The following is a 23,418-nucleotide window of genomic DNA, read 5'->3' on the forward strand; positions in this document are numbered from 1 at the left end:
AAATACCATAGATGGGGAAGCTTTTACAGGAAAGCTGCTTCACAGTGTATCAGCAAAGTAAACAAAGCAACACTTATCTAAATAGCACCTTTCTAGATCAGACGCCACAAAGTACTTCACAATAAGACACAACTAAATATACATACAAAGAGTTTGAGGTCTGGAGATGCTAAGCTTTATAGATGTATATGTTGGCAGAAAAAGGTATAGTAGATAACTAAAATAAACGATTTTAAAACTACAAAAATCCCAGTAAGAAGGGGAATTCCATGCATCATTTCTATTTCAAGCTTTCACACATATGTGTTGAAACTCATTCTCGTGCTAAGATGGGTGCAACGTACACTTCCTTTAAACCGATATTAAAACAAAAACATCATCTAATCTAGCTATAAATCAAATTCCAATCACAGTTTATCAAAGTTTGAAAGGTCTCCAAGATCAGACGAGGCTCCTCTAACACCTGCTAGGCATGTCAGTGTTCGGGTGAGGCAGGGTATTTTATGACAGGTAACACACACACACACACACACACACACACACACACACACACGCGCACACACACACATACACACACACACACACGAGACACCTGTGGTACTTCCTGCCACTAATGCTGTAAGTGTTCCAGTTTCTTTCAGACATCGGGGGTGAGAGAGGTGAGAGAGGGGGCGACCCAACAGCTGGTTACCTTGGCTGACTCTCACACCTGTTAAAGAGGCACACATATTACAGTGTAAGCGGGCTGTGATAAATGGCTGATGCAAGCATGCGGTAATGGCCAACATGGCATTAGTTTCTCCTGTGCCATCAGTGGAAAATACGTCAACCATTTTATCCAAAGGCAGAAACAAGAGCATGTCTATTTCATGAGACATGTAAAAGCATCTTTTCTTTCACGAAGACCCACTTGTGTACCGGGCATTTCAAAACAGATCCGTTTGATAAATCCGTGCTATGTTTCGTAAAAAAAGTGTATAGCATAGACTGGAAGTACTTTAGATCTAAGGCTCTCTGTAGCAAACACTTGAGGCTCAATTTGTCAAATTCACTTTGGGCAGCACGGCAGAGTATATGACCCCGGTGAGCAGCCAGCCTCAGAGCAGAGGCTAAAGTGTGTGTAAACATACAGTCGCTTGTGTGTGTACTTTTATATGTAAGCATCTATATGGTAACACAAAGCAGTCATGTCCTCTTGTAAATAATTAGTTTCATGCCATGTTGCATTAGGGGCTTTGATCACAGCTGCTCCTGGTATAACAAGAAGTGCCCAAACTGTAATTTTCACGATTGTAACACCAACATGTGAAAATACTGTAATACTATAAGTAGACATTGGGTACATAAGCATCCTTTACTGTACTTAAATATAAAGATTAAAGAACTCATTAAGCTGTTTGAGGGGAATGTTAACCCCTTTACGTTCTGTTGGGCAGTATAATCTATTACAATTGAATCTTTTTTTAACGTAGCTGGAATAAATATACGCTTGAAATAATGTACAAAGTTTCTCTTTTTAAATATAGTGAGGTAAATGGATAAAGTTGCATACAATGGAAAAACCCAAGTGGGTATAGGATACTTGTTCCTCAGAGCTTTACCTTATCACCCCACTTAAGTGAAGGCATTTGTTTTCCACAACAGGGATAGTAATATACAGTAGCCATTATATCTAGCCATTATTCAAAGCAATCTTTTTAGTACATACAGTTCACCAGTGAACCTCTGTGATGGTGCTACTGTATGTGCTTCCTGCAGAGCCTTTGTTCACATTACACCGCCGAACATATTTGCGTATGAGTGTGTGCTAGGTTCGGTGTCCGACTGCATTTCTGAATATGCTCCAGTGGTCTCTGCCCTCTATCACCTGGTCCATTGTGTTTGCAAATACTGCAGAGTGAGTGTGTGTGTGTGTGTGTGTGTGTGTGTGTGTGTGTGTGTGTGTGTGTGTGTGTGTGTGTGTGTGTGTGTGTGTGTGTACCTGTCCAGCCAGGCCCTGCAACAAGCCCTTCACTAGTTAGTGTGAGTGTGTGTGCGTGTGTGGTGCTTGTGTTTAATAATGCATGGCCCCAAGCCCAGGACGGGTCCTTTGATAAAGTACAGCTCCGCGGCACATGCATAAGCAGCTCCAGCCATATGCAGAGAGGAGAAATTGATGGTGGAGATAAAGTCTGTGCTGCTGCTACTCTGTCTGTGTGTGTTTGTGTGTGTGTGTGTGTGTGTGTGTGTGTGTGTGTGTGTGTGTGTGTGTGTGTGTGTGTGTGTGTGTGTACAACGCAAGAGAATGAGGCAGAGGAAGATTTATGGATCGTATCAATGTCTATATGCGAGTGTTTGATCAGGTGGCAATTTGAAGCTTTTTAGGATGAGTCTTTGTGCTGTGTGAACACGTTTGGAAATTGGTACTTTTTGTGCAGTTTGATTAGCTGATACTGTACGAGCAAGCAAATATGGAAACGAACTGAGGACAGCGCGTGTGTGTGTGTGTGTGTGTGTGTGTGTGTGTGTGTGTGTGTGTGTGTGTGTGTGTGTGTGTGTGTGTGTGTGTGTGTGTGTGTGTGTGTGTGTGTGTGTGTGTGTGTGTGTGTGTGTGTGATGTGAGTGAAAGAAGATGAGTTTGTTTTGGTTTATGTGAGAAAAGTATCTTTGAGGATCAGGAAAGTAGATTCCCTGCTATTGTTTCTTTGGGTGTGTGTGTGTGTACCTATATGCAGGTGTGTGTGCTTGTGTGTGAACATATTCTCTCTTACCGTAGAAGTGTGACCAGCTGCCAGTCAAAGGGGTCAGAGGGCAGAACCTGGGGGTCCAAGGTCGCTTGCATCTCCTCACCAGTCTCACCACGCAGCTATATTACAGGCAGCAGGGCAAACATGAGGGTCAACATTCATAAACCAGCGTGGTATGCATATACATGCAAAACAAATATAGTGTTGATTTTATTCCTCAACTTTAGCAAACATGATACTGATCTAACTTTTGCCATTTTGTTAATCATGCCTGAACTCTTTTTTCTAGTTTCTGTTCAAGCGTTTTTTTCATGTCATTCCATTATTTTCATGACTGAACTCTTTCTTGCATGTCTTACTCATCAACGTTCTTTGTCTCGTCTAGTTCTGTGAGTTCGAAGCCGTCCAGCTCATCACCGTGGTCCACAGCTGTGACAGCACTAACCTCTCTGTGCCTTAAGTCATTAGACATGCCGTACGCTCTTTATCTGCCACCCACTTTCCTCAGCCCCTTCCCCTCCTCCATTCATCCACCCACTCCCTACTTTTTTCCTCCCTTTGCCACCCCCTCACCCGGTCATAAAGAATAGACAGATATACAGGAAGAGACAGAGAAAACCCTATCTCTTTTTGTTGCAGCTTTAATTTACTTTGAACATTAATATTTCAGGGCCCTCTGCAGGCTTGGTGCGGGAGCCGGTGGGAGCTACTGTGTGTGTTGATGCATGTGTGTGTGTGTGTGTGTCACATTCCAGCTGTAGAAAGGGAAAGGATAAATATTTTAACGGGTCTTATTGGAGACCCCTGTACCGACTCCACCAAACCAACATGGCATGGGTGCATGGCGGCAACACGGTTCACCTGGCTGCTCTGACCTTTGTGGCTTTGTCTCCTCATGTCCTTTATTTCAATCTTTCCTTTATGATTAGTTCTTGTGTTTTTCGTTATTCAACCAGGTTTGTCATCAATTAAAGATTAGCATTACCTCTTTTCAAAATAAGCTTTATTACAAGCTTTAATACTGGTCACAATGACTTATGAACCAACAGGTGAAACTCATTCTTATAAACACATGGTTGGGGAAATGGCAGAATTTAAATGTTTCCTTTTCATAATTCTATGTGATAATCATGTGATAGTTAATTAGAAATATATCAAATGCAAATACGATTTGGTTATGTCCTCACTTCTCGTGTCTGTCAAACAGCACAGTAGACAATTGCAACAGTTATATCCTATTACTTTTAAGACCGTAAAAGTCAAGTCGAGTAATACGTTGTTATATATTCACAACAATTAGGTCAACCATTTTTATAAACATTTAATAGTTTCAGGCATTTTTTTATGTAAACATGCCAAACATTATTTGATTTTAGCTTCTCCAATATAGGTTTGTACAGGTTTGTATCAATGAAAACTGAATATAGTTGGTCAGACAACACAAAACAACAATATGACAAGAGCCAGAAGGTTGGTTAGATGTTCAATAGTCAAATAATCAATATTAATAATTCATTCTGGATTATTACCATTTGTATCCTGATTGATCATATTACTTGACCTGCTGACTTCTTTTTGACAATGTTGCAGCATTTATAGAGCTAAGCAATTAACTTGGTTACACAATTATTATTTGATAAGAAACAGATTAGCCCACACTATATTTACAATAAACTGAAATCATCCTTGACAGGTGCATTAAAGAAGCAAATATCAGGCACAACATGACCTCAAACAAATGTGTCCTAGTACATAAAGGTGCAGTGTACCGAGAGAAAAACGACCAATAAGCAATTTGGAGGAGTTGGAATTGGATTTTGAAGTTGGAAGAGGATGATGAGGATGCAGGGCAGCTTTTATCACAGATCAGTGGGTCTCTGAGCGGGGGTCTCCCGGTCGCTGCATCAGGGGCGCCCGGCAGGAGGCCATATTGAAATGAGGTGCCTTCCCCCAGGCTCTTAGCCACCCCTGACATTTGAGTGTATGTGTTAGTGTGTGTGTTGAGTGTTTAGGGTGAAGGGTGGGGGCTTGTGTTTCCGCCAGACCCAATTGCCTCCGCTCCCCTGCAACTCGTTTCCCCCTTCTTCTACCTCTACCCGCCCTCACACTCTTTCGATTGGACCCGGTTTCTCATTTGCCTATTCATTTAAAAGCGCAAAATGCCTACTGAGATCCAATATGGGGTTGAGGCAGGGGGGCGAGAGTGGGCCCTCAGCAGGGGTGGAAAACACAGCAACAACAAGATGAAGAGAAGGAGGTGGTGGAGAGTGAAGGAGAAAGGTGGAAGATACCCAGACCTCCGACAGCAGATGGCTTGAAATGGCTTCCCGGCTCACTGTCTTCTTTCCTTTCCTCCTCTTTCTTCCATGTCTCCTTCTCTGCCTTATCTCTCTGTCCCTTTTTTCTCTATTTCTCTGTTTTTCCTCACTGATGCTCTGCTCACTGGGGTGGTGCTGAGATTGGGAAGTGCAGCCCGTTTGACCCTGCTGCTGAGTCGAAGCAGGGGTTCGGACCAAACCCTGTGTGTGTCTGTGAAAGTCTGTTTTTAAAGAAACCACCCTCCGTCCACCTCTCTGTCATTATTTCACACCCTTTCTTCCCCTCACCTAAGAGACTTCCGAGACTCTAAAAGCCAAAGCAGAGTCCAACTTCTGAAAGTTCTTTCCGTGGGTTGGAAAAGTCAAAGAAGATAGCACTTTGTATAAATGCTAAAGGAAACGTGGTTAGCCCTGAGTAGCAGCGCAAGCACTGTATGACATGTTTTATGCATGGCCGCTGGGTCTCTCAGGTCGGGGAGTTTCACATCAACAAAGTGCGGAGGGTGGCTAAAGGTGAAAGGCATACTGGCAGAGGGCGTTGGGGGGTGAGCGAGGAAGAGAGACGAGGAGTGGGTCGAGAGGACTCAGAGTAAACAGTTCTAGATTCAAGCAGTGATTCAGTCAGTGGGGCAGAAAGCTGAACATAATGTAGTCGATGGAGAGTGTTTGTAGCCAGTGGACAAATACAGAACCAAAAAGTTTAGACTTCACTTTTATGAACTGTCGGAAAACACTGACTGCCATTACATTATTTAATGACAACAAGGGTATTAGATTATTAGAAATAATGCTGGCTGACCAATCATTGCAGGCAAAAATGACATTATACAAAATGGTGTCCAAACTCGGTAGTTAGAGCCTCCTTTTGCATTATCTGCTGCAAAGTGTGCAGGTTCGACTCCCAAGGCCGGTGAACATCTCAGGCAACGTCGCCCCCTCTTTTAACTTTGCATCTCAAATAAAGGCACTCCATGGGCTAAAGAACACATGTATCACTGTAGAGTAGAATTCAAGAGTATAATGTGACACGTGTTTAAAGGGGCACAAAATAAATATAACATAGATCTGAAAACACCTGGTGACCTCTTGCCTTTTTATGTTTGTGGAATAACAACAACGGCAAAAACAGCCAGCCCTTTTAATCATGAACCTGGTATAGCTGAATTAACTTAGAGAGATGTGGATTTCAAATAGTGAAACAAACGCAGTGTTTGCACAGTAAATGCGTTCCCCCCCGCTCTCTATGTCCACCTTGAACATGGGGTTGAGCACCGGTTAAGAATAACGGACCCTACACACGGCGGCGTGCGTTGAAGCTTGCCGGCGGGCGTGTCTGAAGCTCGAGCAACAACCAATCACATGAATCTCCCGTCCCGGACACACAAGCACGCGGTTTGATTGGCTAGAGCTTTTACTGGCATATGATTCGATTGGCTGACGCTTCCGCCGAAGCTTGAAAAGTTGAACATTGCTCTACTTTTGAAGCGAGCAAAGCAAACCCAGAATGCAGTTCGGCAAAGCATGACGTCACCCCATTCAAAGTGAATGGGCAGAAGCGTCGAAGCTTCAACGGACGCCGCCGTGTGTAGGGGCCGTAAACCTTCATATGTATAGGTCAAGCCGCTCATATAGAAGGTATATTAGCAGGTATTTCAAGCAGAAACAACATATGTGGCAGGAGAGTAAATGAAACAGGGTGGTGTTAGAAAAAAAATGTTATCTGATGAAAACAAAGGAAAACAGGAAGTAGCTGTTTAGTGTTTGCATCTAACAACCATCTTTACACTTAAACAGCCTTTTCTCTGATCTCGCACCATTTTCTTTTATCTGTTTGAGTACACATAAACAGAGACTCACTGCACCAGGCTAATTGCAAAGGCGATGCAATTTCCAGAACATAAACAAAATCAAAGGGAGCAGCACTTTCTCCCTTCCCCGTTCCCTCTTTAATGTTATTCAGTAAGTGAATTTGGGTCCACCTCACAGAAACACCTCTCCTTGTTGTTAAAAAACATATTGTTCGCCTTTGCCAAAGAAAATCATAATGGAAGCTTTTTAAAAACCCCAAATTACCATTAATCGACTCTTTTTACAGCTCTTCCAGAGATGGGGGACCAACACCAAACCTAAAAGTTGCAATTCAAATGGTGATCTAATTGCATGGTTATTCATATCGAATTCAAAAGTGAAAGTTTGCCACAGCATTTTATGTTTCTTTCATTCCTCCCCTGCAATATGTGGTTGCTTATTTCAATGCGTTCATTGATGGCGTGTCTGTTGTCTATATTCCACGTGAATATTTAAAGCAGGAAATGCTGAAAGCACAGCGTTTACAACTACATTGTCCCAAAACACTGCAATCAGGAGATGATCTCACATATGCAAAAAAGGAAAAACAAGCGGACCCCCTCGCTTTCACGTTTGACAGAGTACCTATCCCTGTTGAATACATTAGAGGACCGGTAGAATGAGAGCAAATTAATGCCCGCTCACTTCCCCAGCACCCGGCCTCGCTGCAGTCGGGATGGAAAACAGCGATTCGTCCCCATTACATTTTTCATCATACCTGCGTGAGCGGATATCCACCTCCCGCCCACCATGAGACAATGTGAAACACATATGTCCTACCTTCAGAGGCTACCCACACACTACATCTGTGCCTACACCTTGACCTTGCGAAATTACTCTGTGACAATCCTGAATGATAAGCACCGGGGTTAAGATTCAAAGCCTCCAGGATCCAGAGGAGAGAAAAGGAATGGGGAAAGTCAGCAACAAACACAAGGAGAGATGATGGAGATGAGGGGGGGAAAGGGGGCAAGAAGGACATCTATCCGCCTTTAAGCCCACCTTATTGGCGAGTGGTGACCCTGGACGTGGGGCTATTGTCGAGGCTCCTTATCATAATGTAGGCTGTGTTGTCTTCTCCATTACACCTCGGCCATTCAATTAGCCCCCATTACCATAGTAATAGAGCGCAGCGTCGCGAGGGTCAGGACTGACAAGGGGAGGAGGAGAGCGGTCAGAGGGAGAGAGAAGGAGACAGAGATATGTCAGTATACCTGTGGTATTATGACTATTAGGGCAACACAAAGTAATGTTAGGTAGTCAAATCATACAGGTATTACTGGAGAAGAGTAAAGGACGCAGACAGAAGGGAGGGAAAACACTTTAAGATTGATTTCTTAAATGTGGTTGAGTAGTCCCTCGATGTCACCTTGGGATCTGGACATTCTGATAAAAGCAATGACCTTGTAAGACATTGCGGATTTTCCAAAGAGGCAATACATTTATCAAAGAAAATTAAAGGAGAGAGCCAATGACAAGCGGCCAATTTGACTGTTTTCCACACCATCAATAGTGACTTGCAACAACTGGCACTAAGTGGTAGTGATTACCAATAATGAGTGTTGCAAAGCACACAAGAAGACTCCTGTTGATAAAGCATTTTTTTTAAAGAGCAAGAGAAAGAGGGGAGGGGGGCGGTGAAGATGATGACATTGAGATAGTGTGAATATCAGTCAGTGAGCACTTCATCGTTTGCTTTGAGGGAGAGACAACACAGAGAGTATGGAGAGGAATGATAACAGATGAGAAGAGGGTCCAGGAGAACAGATTTGTGTTAGCAAAGATGTTAAGAAAAGAAAACAACTTCCTTGAAATAGTGATGGGCACAGGATAAATACCAAGTCAGTGATTTACATTTTGTATAAGGATGCTCCAGCTTTATTCTGCACTTCCTCATGTTCCCCTTTCTTTGTCTTTCATCTTATCCCTATTTCCCCACCCCTTAATCACCACTGTCTGTCTATTTATCTCACTGCCTAAAACTCAATGAAGCTCACCCTTTATGCCCTCATTTTCCAGTTTTTTTTTAATTCTAATATTCTCTCCAACTTCCCTCCCCCCACAAACTCTTCCAAACTTGCTTTCCCTTCCCATTTGTCTCGTTTTCTCCTTGTCAGAGCCCTTGCCAAGGCTCGTGCCAAGCAACCAGTGCCTGCCTCTTGTCCCTGTCTGCATGTTGTCCTGTCGTCGCTGCCACTTTCTGGCATCGAACCCATGTGTGAGAGAGAGAACGATGGTGAGAGAGACAGAGAGAAAGGCGAGGGGCAAAGAAGAAAGGCAAGGAAACAAGGGAATGCATGCAGATGCAGGGCCCATCTCGTTTACAAATATGCAAATGCTGTTGCCTTTGTGATATGCAAATGAGAGATTACAGAGCGCTAATTAGGGTCAAAAGAACTGTTCACGTCAATTAGGGGAGAATGAAAAAAGATCCCCGCTCTCGCTGGCCTCCAACCCCTGCCACGGATATCCTCAGCTTTTGTCTTAAAAAAAATGGAGACATGAAAAAGACAAATAATGAGAGACATGGGTACAAGGGGCGGTGCACCAGCGTTTGGATAACCAGCATGCATCCTGGGAAGGGCAGAGGTCCAGGTTTGTTTGAGTGGAAGGGTTTCACTTTTTATCCACACAATGACGCATATCTTTGTCTCCAAACGAATGATTAAAACTCAATTCCAAAATTCTATATATAAAAAATCAGGTTGCCCAATCATAACTTTGTCAATGAAATGCAATCATTTATTTTTAAAAGTAGGCACATGTTGCTGTCACGTTGGAAGTTTCTGAATTATAATTTGTGGATTATGATTCTCTATAACCTGCATGTTATCCTTTTCATTTCCGTCCCACTATGACAAAACAACTACCACCATCTCAATTCTGATTCTGAAGTTAAAACACAATACCTAAGGTTCTGATACTCTGCTTGTATCTACATTCTAGCTGGCACCCATTCGTTTTAGGACATGTCACCTAATGCAATCATATTGTTCTTACTGCATACAAGTTGTATTGATCCAACATCTCCAAAGGAATGTGAAGTCAAAATGACCGTGGTAATATATTTACAATAGAATATCCTCTTGTTATGCCATATCTAAAGTTCCCATAGTTCCATTGGACCCCACCTGCCAGTTATTATCTATTCTATTTTAATCAAATATATCTTCTTGACTTGGTGTGAGCACGTTCAGCTGGGTGATATCTAATCAAAGGAGCCGCATACTTAGATAAAGCAAGTTACAGACAGGAAGTGGGACACCCGATGTGAGGTAGACTCCTTCTCTCTGTTTCCTTCTGCGTGTGCAGGAGGAACACACGGTTACATTTGCATCCTAATGACCCCTCTAGTGGCCCCCGAGGCTGGGCCCTCTGCATTACCCTGAGATCAATTAGGGCCAGGGCCCGTTGTCTTCGGTGCCCCATTATAAACCAGTACAAATGTCCCTCTCTCCTCCCTTTCTCCCATATGTGCCCTTCATCTGCACCTCTACCTTCTCACTTCTCCTACATGTGTCGAATTCCACAGCTCCTGCACGCACAAGAACACATTTGCCTGTTATAGACACCATTCCCTAATCACATACTTTAGAAATACACACAGACATTTGGTTCATAATACACTAAATCTACCTTCACATTATGCACACACATGCATAGAACTGCTGTCCTTCCCTCTGTGGTGCAGTGGAGAGGTGAAGGATGAGTAGGATCTGTCTGTAGATCTTTCTCTCCCTGTGATTCGCTCTCAGACTTGCTGCCGGGCAAAGCCCCACAAAGTCTTGAGATGTCCGGGTTGTGAAATGTACATCCTTTTGACAGAGCCGGGTGTTCTTAAGGCTCCTGTGGCTGCCAATCACACCGATCTAAAAGCACAGGAATTCTACCGGGGGGCTGAAGAACTTGACTGGGGATGTGCAGAATGTGCAGACTGCAATGCACCTTGGTTCTCCTTTTTTCCCTCCATATGTTGAATGTGAACTTTGGCTAAGACATGGAGCTGTTTGATCATTCCAGAAAACTAAAACTCATACTGCTCCAGTGAATAACATGTTGAGTCTTATAATACAGCAGATCAAATCATACAAACAAACATGTATTTGTAGCTGGAACACACTAGTCTCCACACTGTGCAGTTGGTCAAACAAATGAATGCATGTATCTATATCTCAGTGTTTAAGACACCCTTTGAACAGTTGAACTTGTGTGAATACAAGTGTCCTTTTATTTGTCGTTGATATTTCAGATGTTTGTCGGCCTTAAACAAGAAATGAATGAATTAGGTAAATCCCAGAGTTCACTAAAACAGTTTTCAAGTTGGGAGGGTGGCCAGTTTTTTCAAGTCTGAGACTGTCTTTCTGTATATTGTATTGTTGAAAACCTCTACAGATTTGGTATTTATAATTCAGAAATGAACTTTACTAGAGTAATCCATAGTTGAATATTGTGGCATTTTGGAAACGCTGATTTGCTTCTTAGTTGGATGTGAGCTCTGTCCTTGCATCAAACAGCCCCTAGTGAGTTACAGTATGTTGGGATGCTCCATTGTTCAAGTCATGCCTTCTTTCTGAGCCTTTGCCTAATTTAGCCAATCTTTGATTCTAGACAGTTTCAGAAGGTTTCATTTGACTGTCCTGGAATCCGGCAGAAAGAATGCCAAACACTTCCTCTGCTGTATTGTGGGCCACAGGAAGTCTGTGGCTAAAGATGGCATCAATCCCAGGAGATTTCTTCTCATACAGGCTTTAGGAAACCTCTCTCACTATTGTGTGTGGCATTCCTCCTGGTTCCATTGCGAGAGGGGGGATTTGCACCTGCATGGTTTTGTTACCCATTGATCTGTCTGACTCTCCTCTTTGGTCATAAAACTGTGTGATAAGAGTTGAGATGCCCTCCTTACTTGCCCTTCAGCAATAAAAATGAAGTTCACACCAGCAAAACGCAAGCGGCATAATTTAACATTTTCAGAGATGACTGCTTCCATAATTGTTAATCTATACAAATTAAAATGTGTTCTAAAACTTCTGTCTAATTTTCCTACATGCTTTCTCCTTTGACACTCTTTTCTGTTTTACACATGCACATATAACAATGTCTCCACTACAAGGTGGCGGCTGCAGGCTAATCTGAGCAGTCTTAATATGTCATTAATATGTGAATAAGACGAGTGTAGTATTGTCATTTCAAAATAGTGATACAAATGTTAATTTATACAAAGTACAGTAAGAAAACAACATGAATAACATTAGTTTTTCTCAGATATTGTGTTTGGTATTCCAATGCACAAGGAGGTTAATCATAATGCAGAGCAATAACGTCTGAAAATGTTCAGATCTAAACTGATGCAAAGTCCTTCAGTGTTTGACTACATTATGCTACATTTGGGGTGTTATCTGTAATTTGATCTTTGCAAGTTTGACAATGCAAAATTGAAATTGCTGTGCCAGCAAAAAAGCACACAAAAATAATTGAAACGGCCTAACAATGCTTCACACTTTGCAACACTTTGGATGTAAGGGTTATTTTATTGGGGCTATTTTATTATTCAAGCAAGAAAATGATCATTGATTTGTCACTGACACTGTGCAAAATGTATTTGTATTAGTCATGCCCATGTGGTGTTGTTGAATACAATGGTAAAGCTAATCATTGTTGTGACTCACTTGGCTCTCCATCCATGAATGAGGGGACATTTGACTGGGATGCATCCAGTAGTAGTTGAGGTAATGGCTTTTGTTCAGTTGCTTCACCATGGGGGGGGGGGGGGAAGTCCCCTTGTTATTTCCTCCTGAGATTAACTGGGTGTGCACAGATTCTGTACTGCTGCCTCAGCTGCAACGCAACCACCCTCCTGCAATATTCATGCACATATCTGGGCCCCGCTGATACAAGATTACACCTCTTAGGGAATGATACTGTTTTCTACACTTGCTGTTAAGAGTGACAAAAGGAAATAAATATATGCCAAGTTTTAAAGAAATGTTTAATTGTCATGCAGCTAAATAACGTTGTATCTAGCCTTGGCAACCTTAAACCTGTGACATTGAATATTACATTCTTAAAAGTTTATTTTCTCCCTTACATCTTTCTCTATTCTCCTCACAAGGAAAAAGGCTTACAGTGTGTGTGATCTGTTTTTTTGTTGATGGTCAACATCACATGCCCACATTTTCAAGTGGAGTCCTTGCAATATTCACTACGTTCCAACGAAAACGACAATTACCTTACTGTGTTAGTCTGCATGAGACTCAATGATAACCAGCTGAAAAACAGTGCTGTAGAGACAGAGAGGCTTACAGGTCAAACGTAAGGCAAAGTAAAGACACAAAAGAAACTGAAATAATTGTGATACTTTGTAAATTTGCTATACATTTGGGGACATGGATATGATGTGCATGTATTCCTCTGAGGCCTTGTCTGATCAATAGCCATTGACCCTGACATTATCCTAATTCTATGTAGTCATATCAAGGATGTGTAATGCTACCCCCCCCCCCCCCCCCACACACACACACACACACACACACACACACACACACACACACACACACACACACACACACACACACACACACACACACACACACACACACACACACACACACACACACACACACACACACACACACACACACACACACACACACACACGTCTGATCTTTTACTAAAGACAGCTCAGTTTGAGCTGAGGGACAGCTTTAGAGTGGTTTGTAATGTGTGTGTGTGTGTGTGTGTGTGTGTGTGTGTGTGTGTGTGTGTGTGTGTGTGTGTGTGTGTGTGTGTGTGTGTGTGTGTGTGTGTGTGTGTGTGTGTGTGTGTGTGTCTGCTCATGTGTCTCATGAAAATGTGCCACAGAGACATATGGGTGCACCGATGGAGTATTTTTGTCCACACCTTGCCGGAGGACATTGTATATTGATGTTTGTCACTTACACTTCCCACAACGTGTCACAACACTGTTTGACTTTTAGCTCTGACATGTGAGGGCCTCACGGACAATGAAGCGTTCCGATCAGCATCTCTCAGCCCCTGCTCGGGCCTCTCGGCCTGCCATAGAGGTGGAGGAGGAGGCAAGCCCCCGGGGTCCGGGGACTCGACCCCTGCAGCCTGCCTTCTCATCTCTGCACTGACGGTCCCTTTGCACCTCTCAGCAGCTGTCAATCAAAGGCCACAGATGGAAAGTGTAGGGAAACCCATGAGAGGAGGCTCGATGAGATCTATGTCTAAGTGAAGTTTTGTGCTAGTATAAGGTGTTTTATTTTTGCAATATAGGTTAGTCTGTGTGTGACAGACACAGATAAGTCACAAATTATAATTCAAATATATTCAAATATTTCCTTCTCATTCTTTTTTAAAGCTCAGACAGAAAATAAGATTAACATGGTGGATGTTGTCATGCAACTGGTTTAACCAAGTTACTTGTGAAGATTTATACTTGAACATAATTGAGGGCATAAGACTTTTAGCTAAATCTGTTCTCTCAGGTTTTGAGGGTTCATATAAAAAGCTGATGGCTTGACTTTCATGATAGAATCAAGATTTTTAGGCACAATTTAAGCACTTATTTAAACAAAGTGTTAATAGGAAGAATATGAGTCCAGCATTTCATTAACAAGCAGAAGCACTGAGGACAAATCAGTGTCTTCAGTAAGAGAGACCAACATCTGGTCAGCTGAAGAAGTTAAGGCTTTGTGCAAGTTATTGACTTCAGAGGCCTGCTGATCACTGCCATTGATTCCTGCCTCTGCAGTCAATTAGATCAATGGGGCATCTTTAGGGCTGCTTAGCCATGTGTCAACTGTCGCACTCTGCGATCCCCTTCATTTGTTCTGCAGCACATGCTGCCAGTGCACAGATGGTAACCTATACAGTCCTACGGGATGCAGAACAATGAGCAAAATGCTTTGAGGATTGAATTCAACTATTTAAAATTGGGGCTTGATTTCAAGTATCACTATAAAGATATGAATATTAGCATTATTTAGTCGGAGAGATACTGTAAGTACTTCAAATAGAACTAGTCGTTTTTCTGCGTCTTCTTTTACTGTATATCATGTGTTGTCTTTTTTATGTTCGTGTATTTTAAAAACTCTCAAAACATAATGCAGGAAACTGAAACTGTTGGAAGTTAGTGACAATTCACAATTGGTGTCTACTTCTGATCAACCAAACTTTCTACTGTAAGTCGATTTATTCAGTGTTTCTAAGGACAATTCTTCTAAGAGTACATTTTGTCTGAGATTTATCATACGATTACTGGAAATGTGTTAAATGTGCATGTTTGATATGGGCAGGAGCTTTAAATTGGCCTAAGTGTGGGCGGCTATACAGTGCGTGGAGACTGAACTCTATTAACAGAACGTTTGTTGATGCACATCTCGCAGACAACAAAAGCAGTAGACTAAAGGATTGTTGCAGTAATGAGTTTTCCAAACACGGACTCGAAAATGTGGACCACATGCCAACAGTGGCGTGCTGCTACCTTCCAGCCTCCTCACCCCTCTGCCTGTGTGCACGTACATCACACACACACACACACACACACACACACACACACACACACACACACACACACACACACACACACACACACACACACACACACACACACACACACACACACACACACACACACACACACACACACACACACACACACACACATTTCAGCCCCCACCCAACAAACAGAGGCTCGCGGCAAGACCCTGGGAGACTGCCCCCCCCTTACACACCCCTTTCCCCTCTCCCCTCCCACTGACCCCCTCAGCGACGGACCATTGTTTACTTTCACTCTCCTCCACGGCCCTGCTGGTCCGGGGGGCCGGCCGAATCGTTACATTATTGTCTGGTCCTCCCTTGCACCCCCCTCCCCTCCCGACCCGGCCTGACCCCATTCACAGTCCTCAAAAGCACCATCTGTATCACCCAACAGTCAGGGAGTGAGAGAGAGGGAGAGACGGGGCAAGGAGGGAAAAGAAAACAAGGCGGGGAGAAAGGAGATGACGGCCGAGGCGGGAGGGAGGGAAGGAAAGGGAGAGAGAGAGGGGGGAGAAAGAACGTGAGGCATCTGAATGGGTGTTGCGCTGTCTGTCGGAAAGTATCTGTCAAATAGTTTTCGCAGTGTGAAGGCTTCCCCGCTGCTTTCCTTTCTTCAAACATTGTCCTTATTGATCTTTTTTACTGCCTCCTTTTATATCTCCCTTCAATTTCTACTTTCCACAATCTCCTAATCCTCCATGCTTTTTCCCACTCTGCACATTGCTTCCCTCAAAGTTTTTCTCAGACTGTTCTACAACGCCATTCCCTTGACCCGCTTCTCTGCCTTCCTCCCTCCTGTCTCCATCCTCCCCCACTCCTCAGAGTACATCCTTCATCCCGCTGTAGTGTTGCTGGAGCATTCCAGGGCCTCTTGTATGGATGCATGTGTGAGGAAGGCGGATTTTCCCATGGGGCCGCAGGTGAAAACTGGGACTCACTCTGTTCGCCGAGGGACGCCATCTGTCCCCGTCGACGCACTTGCTAGAGGGGAGCCCCGTCACCCCTCCTCCCTCCCTCCCCCTCCATCCATCCAACCCACCCTCTGTCCATCCACTCGCCGTCCCTCCCTCACGCGGGTCTACCGTGCTGAATCACCCAGGAATGCAAACCCCTCTTTCCCTCCCCCTTTCTCCTTTCTTCCCTCTCGTTCTCCCTCCGTCCCGTCACTAATTCATCCATCGCTCCCCCTTTATTTCCCTCCCACTCTGCCTCTTTTCGACTCGCCTCCACCCTTTTTTCACCATCTCTAATCAATCATCCATATATGACACCAGTGGCAAAATTATTAAATTATCATACATTTGTGATGAGCCCAGTGAGAACAAGGGATACTGTTTTAATTGCCAGCCCATGACCTCTAATTACGCATATTAGTTTGATATTTGAATGAATGAACTCAACTGTGTTTGACATTTTCCAGTAGATAAAGCAATAATATGCCTAGAATAACTGTGATTAATTTAACAAATTGCCAGACATTACCACAAGAATAGCATGACATAACCTGTGAGACTGTTTGAAATCAAATGAATTAATTTAAAGAAATGTAGGACTGCAGTATTGGTTTTGCCTATTTAGCATTTCCTACATAAAAGTAAAAACATATATATATTTCAGTATTGTTTCAAATGTGGCATAATTTCATCAGCGAACCATGTGTGAAAAAGAGACGTTGTTTGTGATTACGCTGTAGCCACACACGGCATGTGGTTTAATTAGTCCTTCAGAACCAAGTAAACAAACTGATGAGGTCACCTAGCATGGGAACCAGAGGGAGTCCCTCCGAGGTGCTACATGTCCGTGTCTGAGGACCCGGGCCCAGCTGTCAGTGTCTGTATTTGTCCGTCTCGGCTCTGGTTCTGACTGCTGGGACGCCCAACGGTCAGATGAGCGCGAGGACAGTGAGAGCGCACTTTCACGTGGGAACCTGGTCAGGGCGTGCAGACAAAACAAACGCAGGGGCAGCTAAGTGTGAAACCTCCTAACTGTCACGGAGAGGGTGAGAGAATGAGTGGATGACCCCCCCCCCCCCCCACACTCCTTCTTCGCCCTTACACTTCCTCCCCTCGACTCTCCCATCCCACAATCCCCCCCCCAAAGCGCGTCCAGACAGACATGCACAGAGACACACAGTCACTTTTCCCCCCATCCTGAACACACACGCACGCACACATACACACAACTCCACGCCCCCTGTCAATCAGAAAGCCGAGTGTCACGCAGTCACAGACACTGTCAGAGAGAAAGGGAAGACGGAAAAAATGGGGAGGAAAAGTGGCCCGTCAGTCACTTTATCGCTCGCTGCCCCCTCTGTTCCCCCTCTCTGGGCCAAAGCACAAAGAAGGACAAGAAAAGAGTATGAGGGGAGCAAATGAGAAGGCGATAGGGACGGAAAAGAGAGTGGAGGGGTTGTCGGAGAGAGGTGGCTGGAGAGGAGAGTTAAAGTGTCCCTTTTTTCTCACTGGCCGACTGCAACAAAGAGCCAGGCGGGACACTGCACTGGGGTGGCGGTTTTTTGCCTGGGCCTCCCTTCGATCCCTACCCCCCAGCCCTCTGAGGTCACCCCTCCGGTGACCCCGCCTCGATTGTTTCCCGTCGCTCTGTCAGCTCTGATTGTTGCTGACTGGTTAAATGGCTGAAAACCAAAATGGAGGGGCTTGGGGGGGAAATAAAAGTGGAAAAGAAAGAGTAGGAGTGTTACGATTTGGGAAAAAGGGATGGCTGGGGTGGAAGTCGCCCCCTTTTCTTTTCCCTGAGATAACTGACTATTTGACCCAAATAAACAATCTCCCTTCACCAAAAAGAAGTGGCAGGAGGAGGAGAAGGAGGGTTCAGAGGGTTTGAGGTTCAAAATGTTGGGTGAAGATGGTGAAATAGCACCCCCTCTGTAGTGTGTGTGGGGGGGGGGGGGGGGGGGGACACTAAGGGACTAAAGAATATAAACATATAAACACACAGGAACTTCCTCTGATTAATGTTTGGGTTTCCATTGCATCTCAAGAACCATGGACATATGAGACCAATTACACGTTCAAAGCCGATAACTTTGTTTGAAGTTAAAAGCCGGAAAAGTGAAAGTGAAATTGATGTAATAACATATATTAGGCCCGTCTTTGGCAACAGACTAACACGCAGCCCCATCCTTCACCAAATACAGAACACTGTCCTAGCAAATGTCTTATTATCAAGCGCAGTGATTGAAAGCCTATAAAAACCTGCTTAGTTTCTGTTATAGGGAACAGATTTCCTTGATAGCAACCTGAATGGCCTCACTATCGGACTTGGATGAGATAAGTGTTTAAAGACCTGTTCCTGATCAATTATGCAAGCATATACATTCCCTGAGCTCCCTTCCAATCAAACAGCTAAATAAGCCATGGTCTGGATGGACCGCTTGCTCTAATTGGACAAATGGCTTGCTTAATTGACCATTGATTGATGATCAATATAGAACATGTGTTCTTGTTCTTTACAAGGCAGGTGATTGAAAGCCAGCTATAAAATCAGGCAGATAGTTTGACAGATGCCGATGGGCTCTCATCACCTTACTGTAAGGAAAGAAGCAGAGCAGGAATGAGACACGGGAGGCTGTTTTTTTCTTCTTTTCAAGCAATGTTGAGCTCCTACCTTCAAAATTAACTGAACAAAAGGAGGAAGTCTCGTTATTTAATTTATCTTACAGGTTAAAGAGATATAAGAGAGACCGAATGATGGACTAAGGACAAAATGCTATTTGAGGAAGGGAGAGCAGAGATGAAGGCAAAAGAGAGGATCTGCACTCTATTTGTGTTCCATCTCCACTCCATATGTGTATCACTTATCAGTCAAGACACCTGTTTGAAAGCGGGCAAGTGAGTGTGTGCACAGAGAGGAGGGGGGGGGGGGGGGGGCTGTCTCAACGACCGTGCCGTCCCGACAGAATAAGGGGACATCATTGTGGATCCCTTTGATCTGCTGCTCATAGATTCGCTTGAAAGGATCATGGTAGAGGGAGAGACGGATGCAGACAGAGAGACACTTCACCTGGGCATCAGTAGGCCTTCGCCTCAGCCTCAGGTACCATCGCTGCTCTGTTTGTGAGCCAGCTCTATTAAATATGAAACGCTAAGACAAAAGGAGGGAGATAGAAAAGGGAGGGAGCGGGGGCCACAAAGGGCACCACTCAATGCCTTTGAAGGGGCCCTGAGACGAGGGGCGTCGTGAGCACACCTTGCACAGACACACACACACACCAACCCTCCAAATGATGTGGGTGGATAGGATAGCTAATATCCACATTTGCATCTTGTGTTTTTTCGATCACTTTTCCCGGATATACCACAAAAGGAACACTGTTACTGAAATTAGACCTAAAAGCTTCGGTTAGCAGATGATAATACATGCATACATGTGTTTGGAGTGGTGTATGTGTTTAAATAGAAATTAAGACAGCTGAGATTAAAGCGCCTTTAATGGTTTTAAGATGAAGGGATCCGTATAGAAAATATAGACTTTTTTCAATCACAACAAAAGACGATATTAACCATCTACATGCACAATTTAGTTTAATTTGGGAAACACATACTCATGGTTTTCATCTGTTTGGAGGGCTAATTGGCTGTGCCATTTTTTGTATAGCAACATATTGGATCTGAATGTCTAAACAATTAACATAAAGATGCTTTTATTTCATTTCTGTGTTCTTCATGTTTTTATACAAATGTTTTAGTGAATGTCATTTGATGTGTATTTACTTAATATATTGGTTTCAAACAATGACAACCTTTTAATTTTGAGGTCTTGAAAGCTTTACTGCTTATTTTAATAGATTGTAACTAGTGAGACGTGGAAATGAGTAATTAAAAAAACATTCAAATGTAATGTGCCTGAATATTTTTGCTTATATTTGATGATTGTTTGTTTGTTTGGGTGCACTGGTCAGTTGGTGATGCCAAAACGTCTTCTTAATATATTCACAACATTATGTTTCACAACAATAGTGGCAGAAATTCATGAATGCAATACTATGTGGTAGCTTATCATTATGTATCAATGTTTGAATGTGCAGAATTTCAGTGGTAACCATTTTATTAACGCATACAGTAACTATACAACTACAATTTGTGTCAGTTTTATACTTGAAAGTGGTCATCGCATACTTTCACCTTACAACATGATTGTTTCTCAATGACAAAACTCAAACTTCTTCTTAGCAGCAAAGTGTACTGATACATAATTTTCAGATATTATTACCTCTATGACATGAATCCATCAGTTTGACAGGAAGCAGTATGATAAACAGCCTGTTCATATATCAGTGACAGTTTAAAGCCATGTTCAACATTTTCTTTAATTCTGATAATAATTTACATTAATTCAATAATTGGAAATCCCCCAAAAGGTTGAAATAGAATTTATCACAAGGCTAGATCAAAAATCGTTCATTTTCACATAAACAGCACTACTAGAGGAGGGGGCATCAGTGACACAGACTGATAACTTGTCTTAAACTAAATGACCCCTATCAGACAAACTTCAATGGGCTGTCTTTGGAAAACAATCAGCAATGTGCTCCTCGCTGACCTTTAGCGACTCAGCAGGCTCGGTCCAATCACAGAGTATTGACATTATCCACCACACGCCATTTATAACGTCAGCCGCTGCTCGCCTCAAAGGTCCAGTCGAAATACCAGCACAGTCATGTTGTGTTTTGGTTGTGTTGAGTTTGAAGGAGAAGAGTGGGATGTGCGGGTGTTTCAGGTAATCTGTGTGATCGCGGAGTAGGTGATTAGAGTGATTGCTCCAGGTCGATATCAGTTTCGCTTTTTTACTTTGTGTTCCCTTCTACTAAAACACACAGTTGTACAAAAGACACACATACAGGAACACAAAGATGGAAATATGGACACAGAAACTGGGGGTTAATGCCCCAACAGACATTTCACACACACTATCCATCTCTCATCCACCCAAACCCTGTGACAAAGAGACCATCTTCCAAATGAATGTCCCATCACCTCCCCTCCACCCAGTCCAGATAACCCATATCAAGTGCAGACCTATATGAAGCAGGGTGGAGGTTTTGGTGTGTTACTTTGGTCACCGGGTCTTCTAAAAGCACCTCAAGGCCTCGTCAATCCTGCCAGATCACCCATTTCATCTCCATCTGGGGGTGATCCATCTCGGCGGGCCCAGCCAGGCTCCATTACCCCCAGACGAGCTGTGAAATAGCCATTATGTGTGTGCAGGCATGTGGGGGGAATAGGCCTCTGTGTCGGCCGTCAGCCTTTACCAGCCAACAATGGGCCTCATATGTGTGGTTGAATACCCCGCTCAGGTCACTAAATACAAAAACATTGAAATAGTGGTGGCTCACCGTCCAGAAAAGACGGACGAAAACAAGGAAGGAAACTGTTGGAGATGTTTGAATTGGATTGGATGCGAGGAATGCTAATCCATTATGTGTTTTATGAACATAGACACTGATGGAGGGCAGATGCCAGATTGGAACACCATTTTCAATACAGTGGTCTCTTCTAACATCATTAAAAACCAAATGAGGGGAATACCCTTTGAAAGAATCATGTTGATCCCTCCAGGAAAGACTTGCAGAATATTTGCCATGGCCTAGTGAAGCTGCTCTGGAATATTACTGAACAACACAATGGTTTTGCTTTGCTTTGTAACACATATGTGTAGATACAGGTGATATATACTGAACTTGTTTTTATTTATTTGGAATGAATTTAGATCACTTTGCAGATCACGTTAAAATATATAAGTATGAATCTGATGATCAATGGGAAAAATACATGTTTAACAATGTTGTAAATAATGTAAAATGTAAACTCCCAAGAGGTTGAACATTTTTTAAAGACCACCAGCAACCATTATTGGAATTATCAATTAATCTGTTATTGACCGTCCAACATTGGTCTTTTGCTTTCGCCCAAACCAAAAGTGGATCGACATTACATTCTCTTGTCCAACGTCTCCAAGATGCCATATATTACAGAGAGACATTATCAAGGATTACATGACACCAGTATCATGAGGAGGGGATAAAGACAAAGACAGGGGGAGAAAACAAGAAGAAGAGAGCCACTTCCCCTGAGAGCCCTCTCGTTAGCACTGAAACAATGTAGGCTTAATACCGAGACCAAGGACTTGCTTGTCACACATAAAGTGCTTTGCATTAATTACACTCCATATACACTCTATTAATAAGACTTTCATAAGGCCTCAGCACGTGGTCTGGGAGTGTGTGCGCAATTGTGTGAGATCTTGTAGTGTTTGGACTGATGTCACGTCAGAATCGGAGGGGGAAAGCAGATCTCACACTAGAAAATAGTACACAGAGAAATAGTATCATATGTGGTGGTTCCATATGATCATGTCCGTCCTAAAATGCTATGAGTGGACTGGAAAAATGTGCAGAGCATGCGTTACGTCTAGAGCAAGTTGTCTGATATATAAAATAAAATATACAGAAATGACTTCCCTGATAATCTTGAAATTGTCATATCTACTGCTGTTATGAGTAGAAGGGTCATTCCAGAATTGGAGGACATTTCATGTCCCCCATATAAAAAATCTAATAATCCATGCGTCTGACAGGGGTGCAGTTCTAACGGAGAGCACCAGAACGTCGCTCCGGCACTTCCCAGCAGTACCCATAAGGAGCCTTACACATGCCGCAGTATTTGCGTGTCTGTATCTTTAGTTGAAAGCCCAGTGGCGATCTGTTCATCTGTCATACTGATCATACAGTCAATAACTTTGTTGTTATTAGCATCTGGTTAGCTAGCTATGCTAACGAATATAAGAAGCTTTTTCTCCAACCAGTGAGGTAAAGGCACATCTTTATATGATCATTATAGTTATAAAAAAAAACAAGAGAATAAAGTAAACAGGTATAAAATACTATATGACAGAAAAAAAGAAGTTGTTATTAATAAGCAAGAATACAGTTTGAAAGGGGAGTGATTTGTAAAATATCCATAAGG

At 43.1% G+C, this 23,418-nt stretch overlaps 1 protein-coding gene across 8 annotated transcripts in view; it reads right to left on the reverse strand.

Annotated features, from left to right (window-relative positions):
* The window catches only part of LOC307045471 (uncharacterized protein), a 201,430-nt gene that overhangs the window by 24,754 nt on the left and 153,258 nt on the right, over positions 1–23,418 (reverse strand). For all 8 annotated transcript variants that reach the window (XR_013809929.1, XR_013809930.1, XR_013809931.1 and 5 more), the window contains one exon: positions 2,751–2,845. Coding sequence is in view for 4 of the 8 variants with exons in the window: in XM_079691153.1 (XP_079547279.1) it covers positions 2,751–2,845 (95 nt within the window). In the remaining 4 variants the exon portion in view is untranslated. The remainder of the gene's footprint in view (positions 1–2,750; positions 2,846–23,418) is intronic.

This window comes from Notothenia rossii (assembly GCF_949606895.1).
Source record: "Notothenia rossii genome assembly, chromosome: 7".
Classification (NCBI taxonomy): domain Eukaryota; kingdom Metazoa; phylum Chordata; class Actinopteri; order Perciformes; family Nototheniidae; genus Notothenia; species Notothenia rossii.